The sequence below is a fragment of the Salminus brasiliensis genome, chromosome 21 (genome assembly GCF_030463535.1).
Source record: "Salminus brasiliensis chromosome 21, fSalBra1.hap2, whole genome shotgun sequence".
NCBI lineage: Eukaryota > Metazoa > Chordata > Actinopteri > Characiformes > Bryconidae > Salminus > Salminus brasiliensis.
The window spans coordinates 29,631,755-29,649,236 of NC_132898.1; the positions used below are offsets into that span (position 1 = coordinate 29,631,755).

Here is a 17,482-nt window from a genome sequence, read left to right on the forward strand (position 1 = left end):
TTCTGGAAGAGAACAATAAGATACGGACAGGGAACAGAGGCCTGATTGTGCCGAGCCCAAGTTCTATATTAGTACGGAAGACGGAGCTAACATAGCTACTCCATAGAGACTTTGCAGTAGGTTCTGTGTGTGTGTGTGTGGGTGGGTGTGTGTGTGTATCTGTCCTGCCCCTCTGCTCTAAATGCTTTGAACTCCAGCGTGATTCCACATGGCTCAGAGCCTTCAGTTCCCCAGACCGGCTGTCTGGAGAATCAGAAAGAAGGTTACTCGCTCTGTGAAAAGCATCAGCCGTGTCCTTTTACTCTCTGCTTGATTCGCTAATGCCTGCTCAGATGTGAGAAATGCTGGACCAGGGCAGGCAAGCTTTTCTGCTCTTCCTCTGCTTTCACCAGGACTCCGTCACATCCGGGCTTAAGGAATCTGTCAGGACGCTTCGGAAAGGCTCCCTTTGGCTGTTCGAAGGGCATAAATAACATTTTTTATTTGATGTTTCTATCGTGTCTCACAGCAGAGGGTATAAATGCAGGCTTTGGGAAAAGTTTAAATGTTATTAAATATTATTTTTGAGGAATTAGAAGAAGACCCAGACGTTTTGAGAATAAACTGCACAAGTAGGAACGGTTCATGTATGCTACATAATGTATAAGAACAGAATTCACATTTGATGTCTTGACGAACCCTGGTGTGATCGGTCTGTTATTGTGGTTCGTTAGAGTAAAAGTGAGCAATGCCTTTCCAACCAAACAAGCGCTCCAAGGCCAACTGAGTGTTTGAAGTGTGAACACAATATGAAGCAAAGACATCTAAACAAAGCAAATGCAGAGTTGTGCACAGGCACAGGGGTCACTCCCACCCTCAAAATCTAGTATCATCCCTTTCTGCTCACTTCACCAATGCTATGCCATCCACAACTGCCCGCTTAATCGAGGGTGAGTCTCTGTGCAGACCTGCCCACATTTCTGTGCCTTAATGTATTCTGCATGTTATTTTAGTTTAGCAGGATGTGTCCCAAACCACACACTACCACACTACTACACAGTGTTTCAGAACTAGCCTCCATCAGAACAGCATTCATTAGTGTAGTTCCCTCAGTAAAGCCATGTGTGTGTTGGGATGCAGCCATAGTAACGTTCATGGTTTAACACTGATATCAAAATGCATGATTTAATAAGCCAGGTTTAAGGTTCCAGTGGTTAGATTTCATTATTTGTTTAAAAGACGGTTGAGTAATGAAGAAAGGAAAACACTGCATTCCAGCATAAAAACCTTAACCCATCTCTGAAACACGGTGGTGGTAGTATCATGGTTTGGGCCTGTTTTGCTGCATCTGGGTCAGGGCAGCTTGCCATCATTGATGGAATAATGGATGCCGAACTATACCAGCAAATTTAAAAGGGAGAATGTCAGGACATGAGCTGATTTTTAAGAGAATATGGGCTATGCAGCAAGACAATGACCCTCAGAACACAAGAACAACTTAAATTCCCCCAAGTGGATATGCAGGACAAATCAACAGTTACTGGAAATGTTTAGTTGTAGTTATTGCTGCACAAGGTGATCACACCAGATACGGAAAGCCTCTCATGTAATAATGCACCATTTTCCTTCATAAATAAATGAAGTCTAATTTGGTTCTGATTTAGTTCTCCTCTGGATCTACTTCTAGGAAGGCACTGTAGAAGGAGTAATTGGAGGGGCAGAATTTTAATGCTGAGGAACACTGCCCAACAAACCATCTAAGACATCTAGCTTGTCACAAAGTTTTTAGTATGAATATTTGCTATAGCATGACACAGTAACTCAGATGTAGTCTGATCCGAAGTTTGCTTATTTAGGCTACAACTGGAGATATTAGGCTAATGTTGCTAATAAACCCTGGACCTAAACTGTCACCAATCACATTTTGGAAAATCCTTGCCCAAAAAAGTCACATTACCTGCTCAAAATGCATTCATCCACATTCGTCCTTCTTTTGCTTCAGGCAAACAATGTTTCAACGATTCAGAACACAGTATAGAATACATTACTTCTGTCTCTGCATAAACTACAGCATTCTTATTCTTTCTCTTCACCTTTTCTTATCTTTACTTTTCTTGTTATTTAAGATTTTGTCTTTTGTCTTTCTTTACTTACTTGGGACTACATTATGTTTTTTTTAGCTTACTGCTTGCTTTTATTATCTATTTACTGTGAATCCTGCTGCAACTATAAATTCCCCCTGGAGGTATAATAAAAGATTTTTTATCTTATATAAGTCTATAAAAGCAGAAATAAACTCCACACAGCTGAACATGTAGCTTAAATATTTACGTCTGGTTTATCTTATATCTTATAAGGTTGAACTTGTTTATGTAGTTTTCATTTCTAAAGCAAATGACCTTTACTGAGATAAGACTGGTGACAGTCTAAGTCCAGTGTTTGGTAGCAAAAGTAGCCCCTGTCATCTCCTGTTCTAAACTAAAGAAGCAAAAGTCAGATATCAGACATATCTTGGCTGATAGTCAGCGTCTGGGTACATGATAAATTATGCTAATATAAATTCTCATCTAACTTATCCTTTAAAGAGTGATGCCTAGACCATGTAACAGAAGAACTGGTTTGATTGTATGGTCTATTGATAATTAATAATAATTGCAAAGTTGCCCAGATTTCAGGCTGATCTTAACTTCCTAGACTATCCTGTGGTGTGGGGTGTGTATAATCTAATCACTACCCCTCAGATATACTCACAGTCCAGTCGTGGCAACCCCAATTATGAATCATAAATATGAAACCTGTTGAATATTCATGAAGCCTGTGGCCTGTTCTCATATGAAACACAGTGCAGACTCATGCATGAAAGACTGGTAACCAGTGGAAGCCAAGCTGAACAGAGAGCTGAGGGGTTCCTTGACCAGTTTCCCAGGACTGCCTGTTAGTATTCTACAGGACAGCTTTGTGTTTAACAACAAAACATCAAGTGATCCTGTTTTGCTGATGCATTTAATACTAGCTTGTTTATTTGTTCGCTTGTCGCATCTCGCTACTCTGTCACAATGCCCACAATCCTGGGCCCACGCCTCAGGTAGGTACAAGGATTTGTCTGCGCTCCAGACGTTCCAGCACACAGATCAAACAGGTATATGCGGGATCCACCACAGCTTACTCCATCACACCTGCAGCTCAGACATCCAAAGCCCCTGCCCACAAGCAAGATTGTGACGGCACTATCCTGGTAGCATTAAGCAGTCAGAGGAAAGCAAAAAAAGACTCAGACTGGTTTTCTGAGTCACACTGAAAAGGTGCCATATGATCTGGGTAGAAGTTGGATCTTGACTGAGAGAAGATCACAATGTTGTGGTCCAGGGCAGGACTAAGCAAAACCAGCACTGATACGTTCCATGTCAACTGAACCAGGAGAAAAGTGCAGCTATTAGCTGGTGTCTGCTGAACTTCGCTGGTTCTGTTCTGTTGGAAAGTCATTAAGCTGTCACATCATGCTTAAATGGTCACAGATCAGTTATCACATAATATGCACACAATATGGACAAATGTATTGGGACACCTGCTCATTCATTGTTTCTTCTGAAATCAAGAGTATTAAAAAAAGGAGCAACCATCTGTCCAGGGAAGGCTTTCCTCTAGATTTTGAAGGAGCATTGCTGCAATAATTCAACGGCCTCAGTGACAAAAGATATAGTCAAGTCAGGATGTTGGATAATCAGAACCCCACATCATCCCCAACTCCCCAACTCATCCCAAAAGTATTGGATGGACCACCATCATTCCAGATAACACAGTTCCACTGCTCCACAGCTCAATGCTGGGGGGCTTTACACTCCTCTAGTAGCCCACCCCTGGCATTCTGTTCTACAACTGTAGTTCTCTACAGGGACTACACAAACTATACGTGTGTGAATTTGAACATCTGAGTAGCTGAATGCATTCATTAGAAGAGGTGTCCACAAATATTTGGACATATAGTTAATATAATATAATGCAGATCTTTTTGTGGTATCAGTGGTATCAGACTGACATTCGCAGCTTTAATAACATTAAATCAATAAACAGTCTCAGCTCTATTTACCATTAGCCTAAAACACTGCTTGCTAACTTGGTCTATCAAGATAATTAGAACTCGTAACAGGAGATGTGCTCAGCTGCTGAACACCTCTCATTTAAGCACACTTAAGCAAAGTGTGAAGAAAGAGGTCACTCAATCTTGTAAGTCCTCAGAATCGTGTTTCAATAATGAGGTTCTTAACAGACTCGGATGACATGCCCATGTGGGGCCTGTATTGTTAGCCCAACTGGGAACCAGAAAGTTTTGTCCATGGGTTCTATGTTGGCCTCACATTTGAATGCCCACCAGGGTCAGTGATGGGACCAGGAGGGGTTAAACATGGGCCACATCTGGGTTGTACACTGCATACAGGACCTAAATGAGACCCATGTGAGATAAGGGTGGGCTGAAATGATGGGGCCCATTCTGATTCTCACCTAGCCCTACGTTCCACCCATTTAAACCCCACATGAGCATGCTGGCTGAAGGTTCACCTTGTCTGGGAGAGAGTGTTGACTAGTAGCATCTCCACGCTCAACCATCTGCTGCTCCTCCAGCGAGCTGTGATTTCTTTTAAAAGCCATCGACGCGAAGAGACAGGAAAATACTTTTAATTGCTTTGTGGGTGTAAGACAGACAGCCTTATATATACCACTGAACCGCTCACTTGCGCACGGACGCAAGAGCCACCTGTTTGATGCTGCTGTTAGCAATTAGTGCTAAACCCATCTGCTGCTTTGTGGCGTAAAGTCATGTGTGGTGGCTTTCTGCTCTCCGTCAGACAAAAGTTAAACTTCAGCTGTGCTGGATGTTCACAAAGGGCTACTAGAAGAACTCTGCTCGCCACTGCGCTCAGTGGATCCAAGCTTTATGTAGAAGTTGGATCTTATTGCGTTATGCGCTATTCCTAGGGTTGATGCCCACATCTCGACACCCAGATGCCCAGACAGATACACGAAAGAAGTGACACACGTTCCTTCCCAAAGTGCCTGGAGGCAGCTTTCTCCGCCGCTCTTGCAGCCAGTGTTCCGACCGCATTTCTGAGCTGTTATGCCAAAGCAACACCGGCTGTCTGGACATGACCCAATCGGCCGGGCATTGTGGGCATTTTTCGGCAGACAGCTGGGAGCGGCGGTGGCGCAATTAGTTGGACAGATATAGCTCTGCTGACACACGGGCCGAAGCTGGGCGCATTCCCTCAATCTGCCGCCTTCAGTGCTCTTCCCTGCTGAGTGCAAACTTTATCCTGTTATCTAACCTGTTATCTCTCCCCACGGCTCTTCGGAGCCTCCGCTGACTGAGGTGATGAAGTAAAAAAAAAAAAAAAAAAAATAGATATATCCCTGTACTCAACGCTAATGCACCTCAGCACTTTCGACAAACAGCGTTTGATCAGTGAAAGTGGGAGGGAAGAAGGTGTTCGGTTGAAAAGCTCTAATGACAGGCCTGCGCTGAGCCTCGGCTGCTGGACTGAAAGGCTTGGAACAGACAAGATCTTAGCAGCTGTAAAAGAGGCAGATTTCACCATCATGTCCTATGTCTCAGATTTTTCTGACAAGCCTACATGACCTGAATTTCCAAGCACAAGAATGACCATCTGGCATTGCATGGCTGCACGGACTGCTGGCATGGACTGTTAACCACAACCCAGCCGAGCGTTCAGAGCTGCATGGCGTGTATACATATATTCATTTTCTGTTTTGGAAAATTCTGATCATTTCATTTTGCAGGACTCAAGAAGTGAAGCACATGCACTCACTGCCACATATCGGAGTGCTTTAGAGAGTGACCCTGGGGGTCTTTCTTTAAATTAAAAACAAAAAAGGAGCTTTTCAGCTGTGTATGCCTTTCTGGCCGTGCTCTCGTGTGGCTGTGGCAGAGTTAAGCTTGTTTTTTTGGGGGAGATTTTTTCCTCCCCCTTTGGACACTTGATGTGGCTGAACAATTTGTTCGGCTGGGAGAAAAAAAAGCATAAATCAATCCGCAGATTACAGATAAGGGCTCTAAAACCAGCCAAGCATTGCACTTTCCCCTTCCAACAATTACACCTCTCCCTGCCTCAGGTACGGCCAATTAAGGCCAGAGAGGAGAGAGAGAGAGAGAAAGAGAGAGAGATCGAGTGACAGAACACCAGAGCGTGGGCAAGAGCGAGACAGATTCTTTCTGTTTGATAATGAAGGTGTTTGATGGTTTAAGCATGAGCATCGTGTTGGGCTGACAGCAGACCGCTCGGGAAAAGACGGGGGGCAAAATGCCAGCATTAGCCCCTTTATTTCCTATCCCCCCCCACACCATTCCACTGGGTGAAGCCCTAAAAAATGAGAAGATGTGAACGGCAGACAGAAGCAAAATAAGAAGAGAAGGAGGAGAAAGGTGGTCAGGGACTAGACAGGAAAGGAAATCATGTTCAATGAAGCGCAGGTTAGCCGTGTGCAGCCTCTACCTTACAGCACTGAAGCCTTCTGCTCTCTGCCACTGTTCAATACTTCATACAAACACTGGCACACTCTACACAGAGGTCAAGGACATGGCTGAGTCTTTCCCTCTGTGTCTCTTTCTCTCTGTCTCTCAGACCTCTCACTGCTCAGGGACAGAGGTGGGTGAAACGCTACATGAGAATCGCTTATTTCAGTTTATTTCAATGAACTCACACTCCTAAACATTCAGATAACAGGTCCATGTGGGGGCTGTAAGGTTAGGACAACTGGAAACCACAAAGTTTTGTCCATGAGTTCCATATTGGCTGTGCCACCAGGATAAGTAATGAGACCAGGAGAGGTAAAACATGAACCCCATCTGGGGTGTACATTGCACACAGAGCAACGATGGGGCCCAGTAGCAACATAGCCCACATTCCACCCATGTGAGCCCCACATTAGCATGCTGGCTGGGGGTTCACCATGTTCACAATGAGAGAGAGACACTTATAAAAATAAAGGTGCTTCAAACACTTCTTTAAGCAATGACATGATCATAAAGGTCATTAACAGGCAGACCCTGGTCCAGGTCCAGTACTAGACGTTGACCTCTCCAGACTTTTCTCAAAAACAAATGGAAATTTAGGTGAATGAGGCCCAATTTATAAAACAGACATCAGACAGCTAATGATGAAGAACCTTTACATCATTACAAATACAGATCTTGGCTCAGAGTGGTTTTTGCCATCTGTAGAAATTTGCTTGATGATAATGCAGATTTTAAATCTTAATAAACTGAAAAATACATTTTAGTTTATTCATCTCTTAACCTAAGAATCAGAGCATGATCTTTAAAAGTATTTACATATATATATATTTTTACGCTTTTCATGTTTTTTTTTTTATTTTTCAGTGATGTCCACTGTTATGGCTGACCTTTTTAAAACTCTGATTACTTGAATAGTCAACAAAATAATCACTAGATTACTCTATATGGAGTTACAAAAGGAGCAATCCTGGCAGGAGACCATGCTTTAAGATCCTCCTTCCAATCTAACCCCTAATACATTTCCATCTCTGCCTTCCATTCGTTCCCCACCACCTCCTCATCTCTACACCATTTCTCAGTCCAATCCCTTAGTCCTGTGAATGTACAACAATAGGGACCCACCAGTCTAGCACAAATCCATCCAGAACTCCAACCCACATTCTCTGAGTTCTGAGCTCAGCTAAAGTCACACAGCCTCCTCTTCCACTGAATGATGAAGAGAGTGTGGTCTGAACTTGCAAATACTAATATAACTGTGAGCGTATGTGTGTGAGTGTGTGTTTTCTGGAGTGCACAAACAGACAGAGAGAAAGAGAACATGGCACGGTCTGTGTGTCCTGGCACGGTAGCTTGTGCAGCTTGAATCGCATCTCTTTGGGCAGCCTGGGTATATGCGTTTGTGTGTGTGTGTTGTCCACAGAACAAGCTGCAGGGGCAGCATTACTAGATGTCCACACAGCAGTGATCATGGCGTCTGTTATAAGTATGATGGCAACAGCAGTTTATTCCCAGCTCTGCACGAGACCAACATGTTTTCAGCACCAGTGACCAGCACCAGCTCTCCTACAGAAGAAACCATCTGAGTTCATTTCATAGTCTTCTAGCACTGGTGCCAGCCGGCTGCTGGTGGGTAACTTACCTATAAACCTGGGTATTTAGGGTGGGCAGCTACACAGCTGGAAATACTCCATCGAGAGCATTAACCAGTTCTCATGTCATCTCCTTTCCACTGATGGATATTCTTTTATTTATAGGGTATTGGTTCATTGTATGAATTGACAGTTACGTCAACTAGTAGGCTGGCACCAGGCCAAAAATGTATCCATGACCTGCATGGGGGTCATAAAGCTGACCAACTGTTTAAACAATAATCACGCCTGTTTACAGTCCTCCTTGCTTTGGGCTGGAAACTGCCTATAAAGATCTGGGTACAACCTGGTGTCTTCAGACTGAGATGGGACATTGAACAACACCACTGAATGAGGGAGATCTGTTATGGTTATGGCTACAAGCGATGCAGCACCCTGGATATGCTGTTGATACCAATACTGACATCCTTTGTGGCACAGGATTTTCAGGGGCTTATCTGAAAATGGGCATAGTACCTTTATTTCTTCCCTGTTTTCTCACAGCATCGCAGGGGACAGATTTACAATCTGGAGGTGGATTTGTTGAAATTGAGGCTGTTTAGCTTGGTACAATACATCCAGGGCATCCAGTAATTTGTTCAGCTGATCTAGCCTTTTGAATTGGCACTATGCAGCTCAGATCAAAAAACTGTGCATCCTGTAGTTGCTGATCAAGCCAGAGAATCAGTTCACGAAAGTTCCACCCTGCTAGATCTGCCCCAGTCAACTGTAAGTGCTATATTAGTGAAATGGAGGTGCTTAGGACTGTAGTAGACCCTGCAAACTCAGGGAGTGAGCGGGTGCTTCATAACAATGAGCTTCTATGGCCAAGCTGCAGCATAGAAGTTTGTTGTGGTGGAACTCCAGTGGCTTGCACAGAGCCCTGACCTCAACATCCATTGAACAACTTTTGCTCGTTCGACTAAATGGTTACAAATCCCAACAGAGCAATGCTGTGGCTGTGAAGGAGCACCTAACTCCAAGTTAATGCCAAAGATTTTGCAATGGGATTACTCCTACAAAAACTCCTAAACATGGTTGGGCATCTGCATACTTTTGGCCACACAGTGTGACTTTACCTTAATTAAAGAAACTCAAAGTGTAAAAAGTCCATTCTCAGTACATCTTCACTACGGTGGCTCTGGAACACCCCACAAAGTTTCTGAGATGCTACCACCCTTCCCCTAATGTCACAGTCATATCAGAACATTATGACCACCCCTGGTTTGAAACTCGGCCCAGGAAAGTCAAAGATGCCAAGCGAGAGGGTTTGCTGCACGTATAAATAAGCAAGCACACCAGTCAGTTGTAGCAGAGTGCAAAACGATACTCACAGGTGAAGGACGTGATTTTCCAGATGTGCAGAAGGGCATGATAACAGGGTACTGGGCGAAGGGTGCTAGCATCTCAGAAACCGATAACTTTGTGGGATATTTTACATTTTATACAACGAGTGCCTCCCAACAGCATAACAGTGAGGCCAGATGGGAACAATGGTTCCAGCGAGTGGTACAGTGCAATTGAGCCACCACTGTGGACCAGCTAACCTCTATAATGAACACTTACTGTCACCTATAGTACATGCCACGACATTTTGCCACTGAGTCACCTCAGCCAAGGATGTTTATTCCCACTATTAGGTAGGTATATACATATATATATGTATGTATGTATGTATGTATGTGTGTATGTATACAATCATTACATATCCTTGTACTGCACATCCCTACCATGCATGCATCTTAAAATGCCTTCTGTACCACCTTCATGCCCCTCTATGGATTTTTGGTGAAGAAGTGAGGAGAAGCAGGACGTTTTTAGAAGCTGTGGTGGGCACGTGAATTCGCTGACCTGGAAATTCATTGTACATGTTCTATTCTTTCCCAGCGTGCAGAATGAATTAAAAAACTGTGAGGAATGTCGTTCCTTTCAAACAGAGTGTAAAAAAGCAGAGGGAAATAGGCAGGCCTGCCCTTTAAAGACTGTTCTGCCTTTCCAGAACATGCCAGCACACACATATATTACAATAGTAGCTCTCACTTACTCACTCACTGTCGCTTTCATGCCCTCTTCTGCATTCTCTCTCTCTCTCTCTCTCTCTCTCTCTCTCTCTCTCTCTCTCTCAACAGATGTAGCATGTCACACCGTCAGTGCAGGTGTGGATGTGTTTTTTTTTGTGTGTGTTTTTTTTACCCCAGATGCCCCGGGGCTCTGCAGGTGGATCATACGCTTGTCCAGCAACAAACAAAGCAAAAATAAATTCCCGCCTCAGTGCAGCCTATTGTGCCCTACACACACAGACGAGTGTGAACGCACACACACAGGCATCCACACACACACTCAGCACAGGCACAGACCAGACAATATGTCTTTCAGAATGAATCTGAATAGAAAAGAGCCCAGACCAGAGGGGCCGTCATCACGTACTGTTTGAGGTAACAAATGAGACAGAAAACACACACACAAACACACACACACACACACACACACACACACATAAATATATATATTTTATAGCGTTCTTCTTCTATCGCATAGAGCTGTCATGATTGCTTAATTAAACTTGATTACTCATTAGAAGGAATGATTAGAATGTATCTTGGTGATGAATCAGTGGTGATTAGTCGGGGCGGGTGAGATACGGCTGCTGTTCAATAAAAACACTTTATAACTTTTTATTTTTCACATCATTTGAAAATGCCAGCAGCTTTTACGCTTCATGGGGAATGTACCAGTAGATGTTAGAGGAGAACTGTAGCAGATGTTAGCTACATGGTTGTTACTCCCACTGATGTTAGGTAAATGTTAACGACTCTGCCAGTGTTAACTAGATGTTAACTTCCCTATCTAATGTTAACAACATGTTAACTGCTATAGCTGGTGGATATTAACTGCTGTACTCGACATTTGGTAGATGTTAACTACTCTTGCAAATGTTAACTAGATGTTAACTGCTATAGCTGATGTTACGTAGATGTGAACTCCTCTAGCTGATGTTTGGTACATGTTCATTCCTCTAGCTTGTGTTAACTAGATGTTAACGACTCTAGCTAATGTTAACTTGGTGTTAACTACTGTAGCTGAAGTAGGGTTGATGTTAGGTAGCCTTAAAATGGTGATGCTGCAGCTGTAACTATTTTAGCTGACGTGAGCTAGATGCTACTCTCACTGACTAAGTCAGAAACAACAAAAATGAACCTAAAATTAAACATTAATATGAAAAGGACGAGTGATTATCAGCATCCAACATATTGGTTCACTCTGTCAGCTCATTAGCGTCTCTACAGAGAAAGCATGTGTTACTCATCCAAGACAAAACCTACTGATTTCGCTTTATTTTGGCTATTTTTGAATAATGAACCATTTTTTAATGCGTTTGTTGATAAACTGTTGTGTTACTCAATATTTCTGCCTTTTAATCAACTAAAAGCCGTAGTTCTTGCTTGCTGTTTTCCTGTTCCTGCAACTACCTGATTACTCATTCGTTAACTCTCGCGGACGCTCGACTGGCAAAATTAGTCAGACTTCACTTCCCAGGTTTTGCAGTTTATTTAAAGGCGCCCTTTTAATCACTCATTAAAGCAATTAGTACTTCCCTAATAGAATTGATAGCGACAGACCGAACACAGTCACGCACACCTTGAAAAATATTCCCACACTGCCAAATCAAGCACAAAAGGCTGCACTCTCTCATTCAGACGTTACATGTGTGAACAGAACAGCGCAGATGAATCACAAGGGCTGTAGGCCAAATCACGCTGTGTATAAATGAATGGCCATGCTGCTGGAAAATGCCCACGTTTACCTGAACTGAGGAGATTTGTCTTCTGCCATCACTTACACATAATGCACTGCACCCAACTGCACGCACAGCCATTTCAGGAAACTACCACATCTAGCTGCTCCTGTGACGGCCCTCGTGAGCATTAATGCACACGTCTCGCCATGCCAGCCTATAAAATTATCCGCCACACTTCCAATCTGGCACAAATCAAATTACGCAGTTTTATAGTATTACTACACTACTCACCTCGACCGGAGGACAGCGGGGTATCTGAGGAACAGAAAGAGAGAGAGAAAGAGAGAGAGAGAGAGTCTGTTAGTATGGCCATTTATAATCACAGAGACAAACATTAGCAAGCATCCTCAATCAATATACCACACACCACAATAAATACATTAGGAAACTGTAATGAAGGCACCTTGGAATTTGTGCATGAAAATAACACAAACACGGAATCGGGTCAGATATTCAAATGCACCGCACAGCTGAGCCAACAGAGGGAGAACTAAGCAGCTGGAAAAACTAGATGACTTAGGTCCCAGGACAGAATATCTCAATGAAACTTGCCTCACAGTTGATTACATTCTGCACCATTTCTAAAGGTTTTTCAAGAATACCACAAATACATGATATTGACAAAAGTATTGGGACACCTGCTTATTCATTAAATTAAAGTTTAATCTGAAATCAAGGGGATTAAAAAAAAAAAAGAGAGTATCCTGCTTTTAAGTAACTCACTCAGTGGGTAGATGACTTTCTCTCCCCATATCACTCCCAGTGTGATGTTGGCCTGCACGAGCGTCTGATAGCTGACATATCTAAGCTTGGGACCCGGCGCTTTCCTCTGAGTGTGCTGGCTACAAAAGGGATGATGCATCAGCATCCGTTCGAAAAAAGAATGGGCAGTGGCTGACTGCACATGTTTCTGGAGAAGCATGTGCTAGTCTTTACCCTCCTAGTGGTGGGAGCATTGCAGATGATGGGGGAGAGCCCTACTAAGTGGGTTGGGCAATCTACCATCTAAAAAAAATTCTGATAAGCTAGTCTGATTTTTTTTTAAATTTTACTATAAACAATTAGACCCTGATTTGAATGCACTCACTTATTGTGATTGTGAATTATTGTAATTTCAGATTTTTTTTTTTAATAGAGCATCTTTACAAATTCCTATTCTTTGCCAATGCTGGCAGCACAGACATGTATGCATGCTGGCATCACCCCATTTGAGTTTTTCTTTCATACAAAATCAGGAACAGCACAGCTGGAATCATGCAGAGAGGCAGCTGTTAGGTTTATGGGCCTTGTTTCCCAAAGTGCCCCCTTGTCCCGTTTGGAGAGAAAGATGGGGTTGAGCAGTCAGTTTCTAAGCCATCGCTTTGCATTCATGGGGCTCATTTAACGAAGCATCACAGGAGGACAGCCCAACCACCCCTTAACGCCCCCCACCCCCCACCAATTCCACCAGCGTGGCCGCAAAATTGCTGTTCAATCGCAGTGGAAGCACAATGGCGGCAAATGAGTAAGCCAGACCGAGAACGACTTTGGAATCTGAGAGTGATTCTCTCAACAACAAGACCATCAGCCTTCTTCTTCTTTTCTTCTGACTCTGCTTCTCTTTTTTCATGCTCAGTTTCTTGAAGGCCATTCTTCAATTCTTCAGCCTGCATCAAGCAAGGAGAGAGAGAGAGAGGAGGCAGTCCAATTCCCTTCAAGTCAGCTCATTTGAGAGGCTGTGTTGTTTATTCTTTCCTTCAAAAAACAGTTTTGTCAGACGTTTCATGCCGCCCCTCGCCCGTCCCACTTGGCTCGCTTGCCTTTCAAAGTGAGGGAGATAGCACTGCCATTTATCTACAGGCCGACATGTAAGAATTCATGTTTGTGCGCTCGCAAACACACACACATACACACACACACACACACACACACACACAGACACACACACACACACACAGACAGACAATAAAAGAAACCCCAAAATACTTTGCAACCTCTAAACAATGCCACGTCTGTCTTTCTTTGCAGCCTGGATACCACTGACCCGTGCATTCAGCAGCTGGGTCACCACTGTTTGTGATGTATCCCGTTCTTCTGTCTCGTCTCTGGCTCCTGCGGGCATTCTGGCAACCACTCTGGCTGCTTCTGGCCCTTGTACTCACTCCAGACACCCGCCCGTGCTTCAACCTCGCTGCGCTTACCAGGAGATGACTAATGCACTGCGCTCTCCCAGCATGCACCGAGCCAACTTGGCCAAAAAGAGATAGCAAAATAAAATGTTAAAAGTCCCCAAGCTTCCTCCTCTCCTGCATAAAATCTTAGTGTGAAAACTGTGGTTTAATTTGTGGTTAAAGCCTGAAGGTGCTGCATCCAGAGAAGGCACCTAAAATTTTTACAGCTGTTCATTTATTAAGAATCACATGAAAAAAACTAAAGGAGTGTCTGCATAAATGAGTCTATTTCCAGCTCATCTAAGAAGATGAATTTGGATACAATAGAAATAGAGCATGGTTTCTGGCCATCACTGAATGGTGTCGATGGTACTGACCTGGTTTTATACACTAAATGGAGAAAAGTATTGGGACACCTGCTCATTCACTGTTTTGTTTAAAATCAAGGGCATTACAGCTTTTACTGGAGTAGCTCTATTTACTGTCCAGGGAAGAAGGCTTTATACTAGACTTTGGAGGAGCACTGCTGTGAGAATTTGATTGCATTCAGCAACAAGAGCATTAGTGTAGTTAGGTACACATCTATAAAGCCCCTAAAGTGTCCTATACAGTGCCTATAGAAGTATTCATCCCTTTGGACATTGTTTGACTTGAATTTAAAGGTTCCTCACACTCACACATCTCAACAATGAAACCAAGAGTGGGTCTCTCTACTACAGCATCACCCCAGGACCATCTGAAGCACCTTTACTTTTAAGAGTGCACCACTGATTTCAAAAAGATTTTGTTGTATACAGAGGCGTCTACAAACTTTTAGACTACATAATTGGTGTGTAGTGTAGAATCTATGAAGAGAACAGCTCTAGATATGTTTATGAATAAATCGAGGTCTACATAAACATTTCGACTGAACAAAAAAAAAATAAAGGCCAAAGGGAAAAAGCAACAGTGACTTCTGAAAAGAACAACGGGTCTACTTTGCAAAAGAAACTGCCGTAATAGAGAGAATCCATTATTCATAGCACGAATGGCACAGAACAATATTTCCTGTCCATGTGGAATTCTACATTAATAGGGATGGGAGCTAGAAATTCCTTGTGGTTTTGCATCTTTCTCGCTCTTAGAGAAAATGCAGGAACACGTCGTCTTGTTACGAACTAATTAGTTGTCTGATTACGAGAAACAATTGCGGGCCTTATTATGGCATGTTGAATGTTTGTTTTGATTAATTATTACTAATGCGGGTGAATGGAAGTACAACAAAATATTATTTGCTTTAATAAGTGGAAGTGCACTGCTGAGAGAACATGCTGTCACACACAACGACTGCCTGCACACAGATAAAAGAACAACAGAAAAACGGTTCAGCCGCTCCCTTCGTAAGTTCATGCTTCAAGCACTGCTTTTTGCCTTCAGCTCCATGATCTGTGCCCGACTAGAAATCTGCAATCTAAATGCAGGCTGGTCATTAGAATGTAGCAAGTGGGGCTTTATGGGGTCAGCAATGACCGATGTAGTTAACCTGTAGACCATATAACATGCCGATCCATCACTAGCTGTGAAATGAGGCCTTTAAATGAAGCATCAGCTCCTGCTCTTTGACCTCCTCAGTCTATTCCTACTTCACTAAATGTCACGACTGAAATGTTTCCCATGACATTCTGTCCGAGCTGCCGTATGAACTTTAAGCCTTCAAAGTGGAGCTAATTACTGTCATTTTGGTATTCTGTTGTATTACACAATTTCTAAATAAACATGATTACAAGTAATTATGTAAGTCTATTTAAGTAAATACAGTCACAATTCCTGTCCTCCCTGCTAAGAACAACAGCTTAGACCAGCATGAATTCCATGGTTTATGCTGGTTTATGCTGGTTTATACTGGTCTGGTGCTGGTGTGGTGCTGGTTAATTAGCAAACCAGTGATCAGAACAAAGCATATACTGGATTATGCTGGTCTGGTACTTATGTATTGTTGGTTGACCAGCATACCAGTGTACAGAACACAACATATGCTGGGTTATGCTGATCTGGTGCTGATGTGATGTTGGTTGATCAGTTTACCAGTGTACAGAACACAACATATGCTGGGTTATGCTGATCTGGTGCTGATGTGATGTTGGTTGATCAGTTTACCAGTGTACAGAACACAACATATGCTGGGTTATGCTGATCTGGTGCTGATGTGATGTTGGTTGATCAGTTTACCAGTGTACAGAACACAACATACGCTGGGTTATGCTGATCTGGTGCTGATGTGATGTTGGTTGATCAGTTTACCAGTGTACAGAACACAACATACGCTGGGTTATGCTGATCTGGTGCTGATGTGATGTTGGTTGATCAGTTTACCAGTGTACAGAACACAACATACGCTGGGTTATGCTGATCTGGAACTGGTCTTGTGCTGATTGACCAGCACACCAGTGTTCAAAACACAACATATGCTGGGTTATGCTGTTCTGGAGCTGATGGTAACAATGCTATTTACCTTACAGGTGGACTGCAATAAATCTCAGGAAACTTAGTGTGAAAACTACTGCTGTTTGGCTTTAATGCTGTGTTGCGAGGTTTGCGTCAGCAGTTCTTACTTTTCCTTTTTTTGAAAAATGAGGAAAACATTTTTCCCCTGCAAACAAACAAACAAAAACAGGGCTTTGTGTACAACAATATCTTTCCATCAAATTCAATTCACAATACAACACCTCCTTTTCTAGCCCTATCCACACATGCGTGGTATGAACTGAAAGTAAAAAATCTGCACTTTCAACTGAATTTCACTGCCTGTGTAAATAAGCAACTAGTGAGAACTAATTACTGCATAACTGCAGCAGGTTATAATTACAACAACTGTCACTTCTAGAGGTTAAAAGCATGTAATTGGCAGACAAATGAGGAAAAGTGCAGGTGCGAGTTTCCTGTGATAGCTCCCTCTGCTCTTTGGCATCAGGTGTGGACCTGTAACAGGGCGTGACAGGACTAATAACCTATAGGCTTAACATGGTCACACTCAAGCACGCAGCAGCATGAAGCGTAAAAGAAGGATTTCATACTGTGGGTTAGGGGAATAGGAAAGCGCAATCAGAGCAATTTCAGCAAAACACACACTCAAACAGACACACACTCACAAAACAGTGGGAATGGGGAGGCACGATCATCTCCATTTCAACAGAAAATGTACACACACACACACACGCACACACAATACAGTGCGCAAACAGATTGTGAAGGTAATTCAATTTCCTGCTGCAGAGCTGGAGTCCAAATGGTCTCCATCAGTGGCACAATCAGCCGCTGATTCTGTGATTTCCCCAGCTGGGCTTTCACGCCCGCTCACGGAGCACTGCGGGGAGTGAGAGAGAGACACACAGAGAGAGGGAAACAGAGAGAGAGAGAG

The 17,482-nt window shown here is 43.1% G+C and overlaps 1 protein-coding gene across 2 annotated transcripts in view; it reads right to left on the minus strand.

The window, feature by feature from the left end:
• The window catches only part of cdh4 (cadherin 4, type 1, R-cadherin (retinal)), a 276,520-nt gene that overhangs the window by 156,460 nt on the left and 102,578 nt on the right, over positions 1-17,482 (minus strand). For both annotated transcript variants that reach the window (XM_072665982.1, XM_072665981.1), the window contains exon 3: positions 12,167-12,190. In XM_072665982.1, the coding sequence (XP_072522083.1) occupies positions 12,167-12,190 (24 nt within the window). The remainder of the gene's footprint in view (positions 1-12,166; positions 12,191-17,482) is intronic.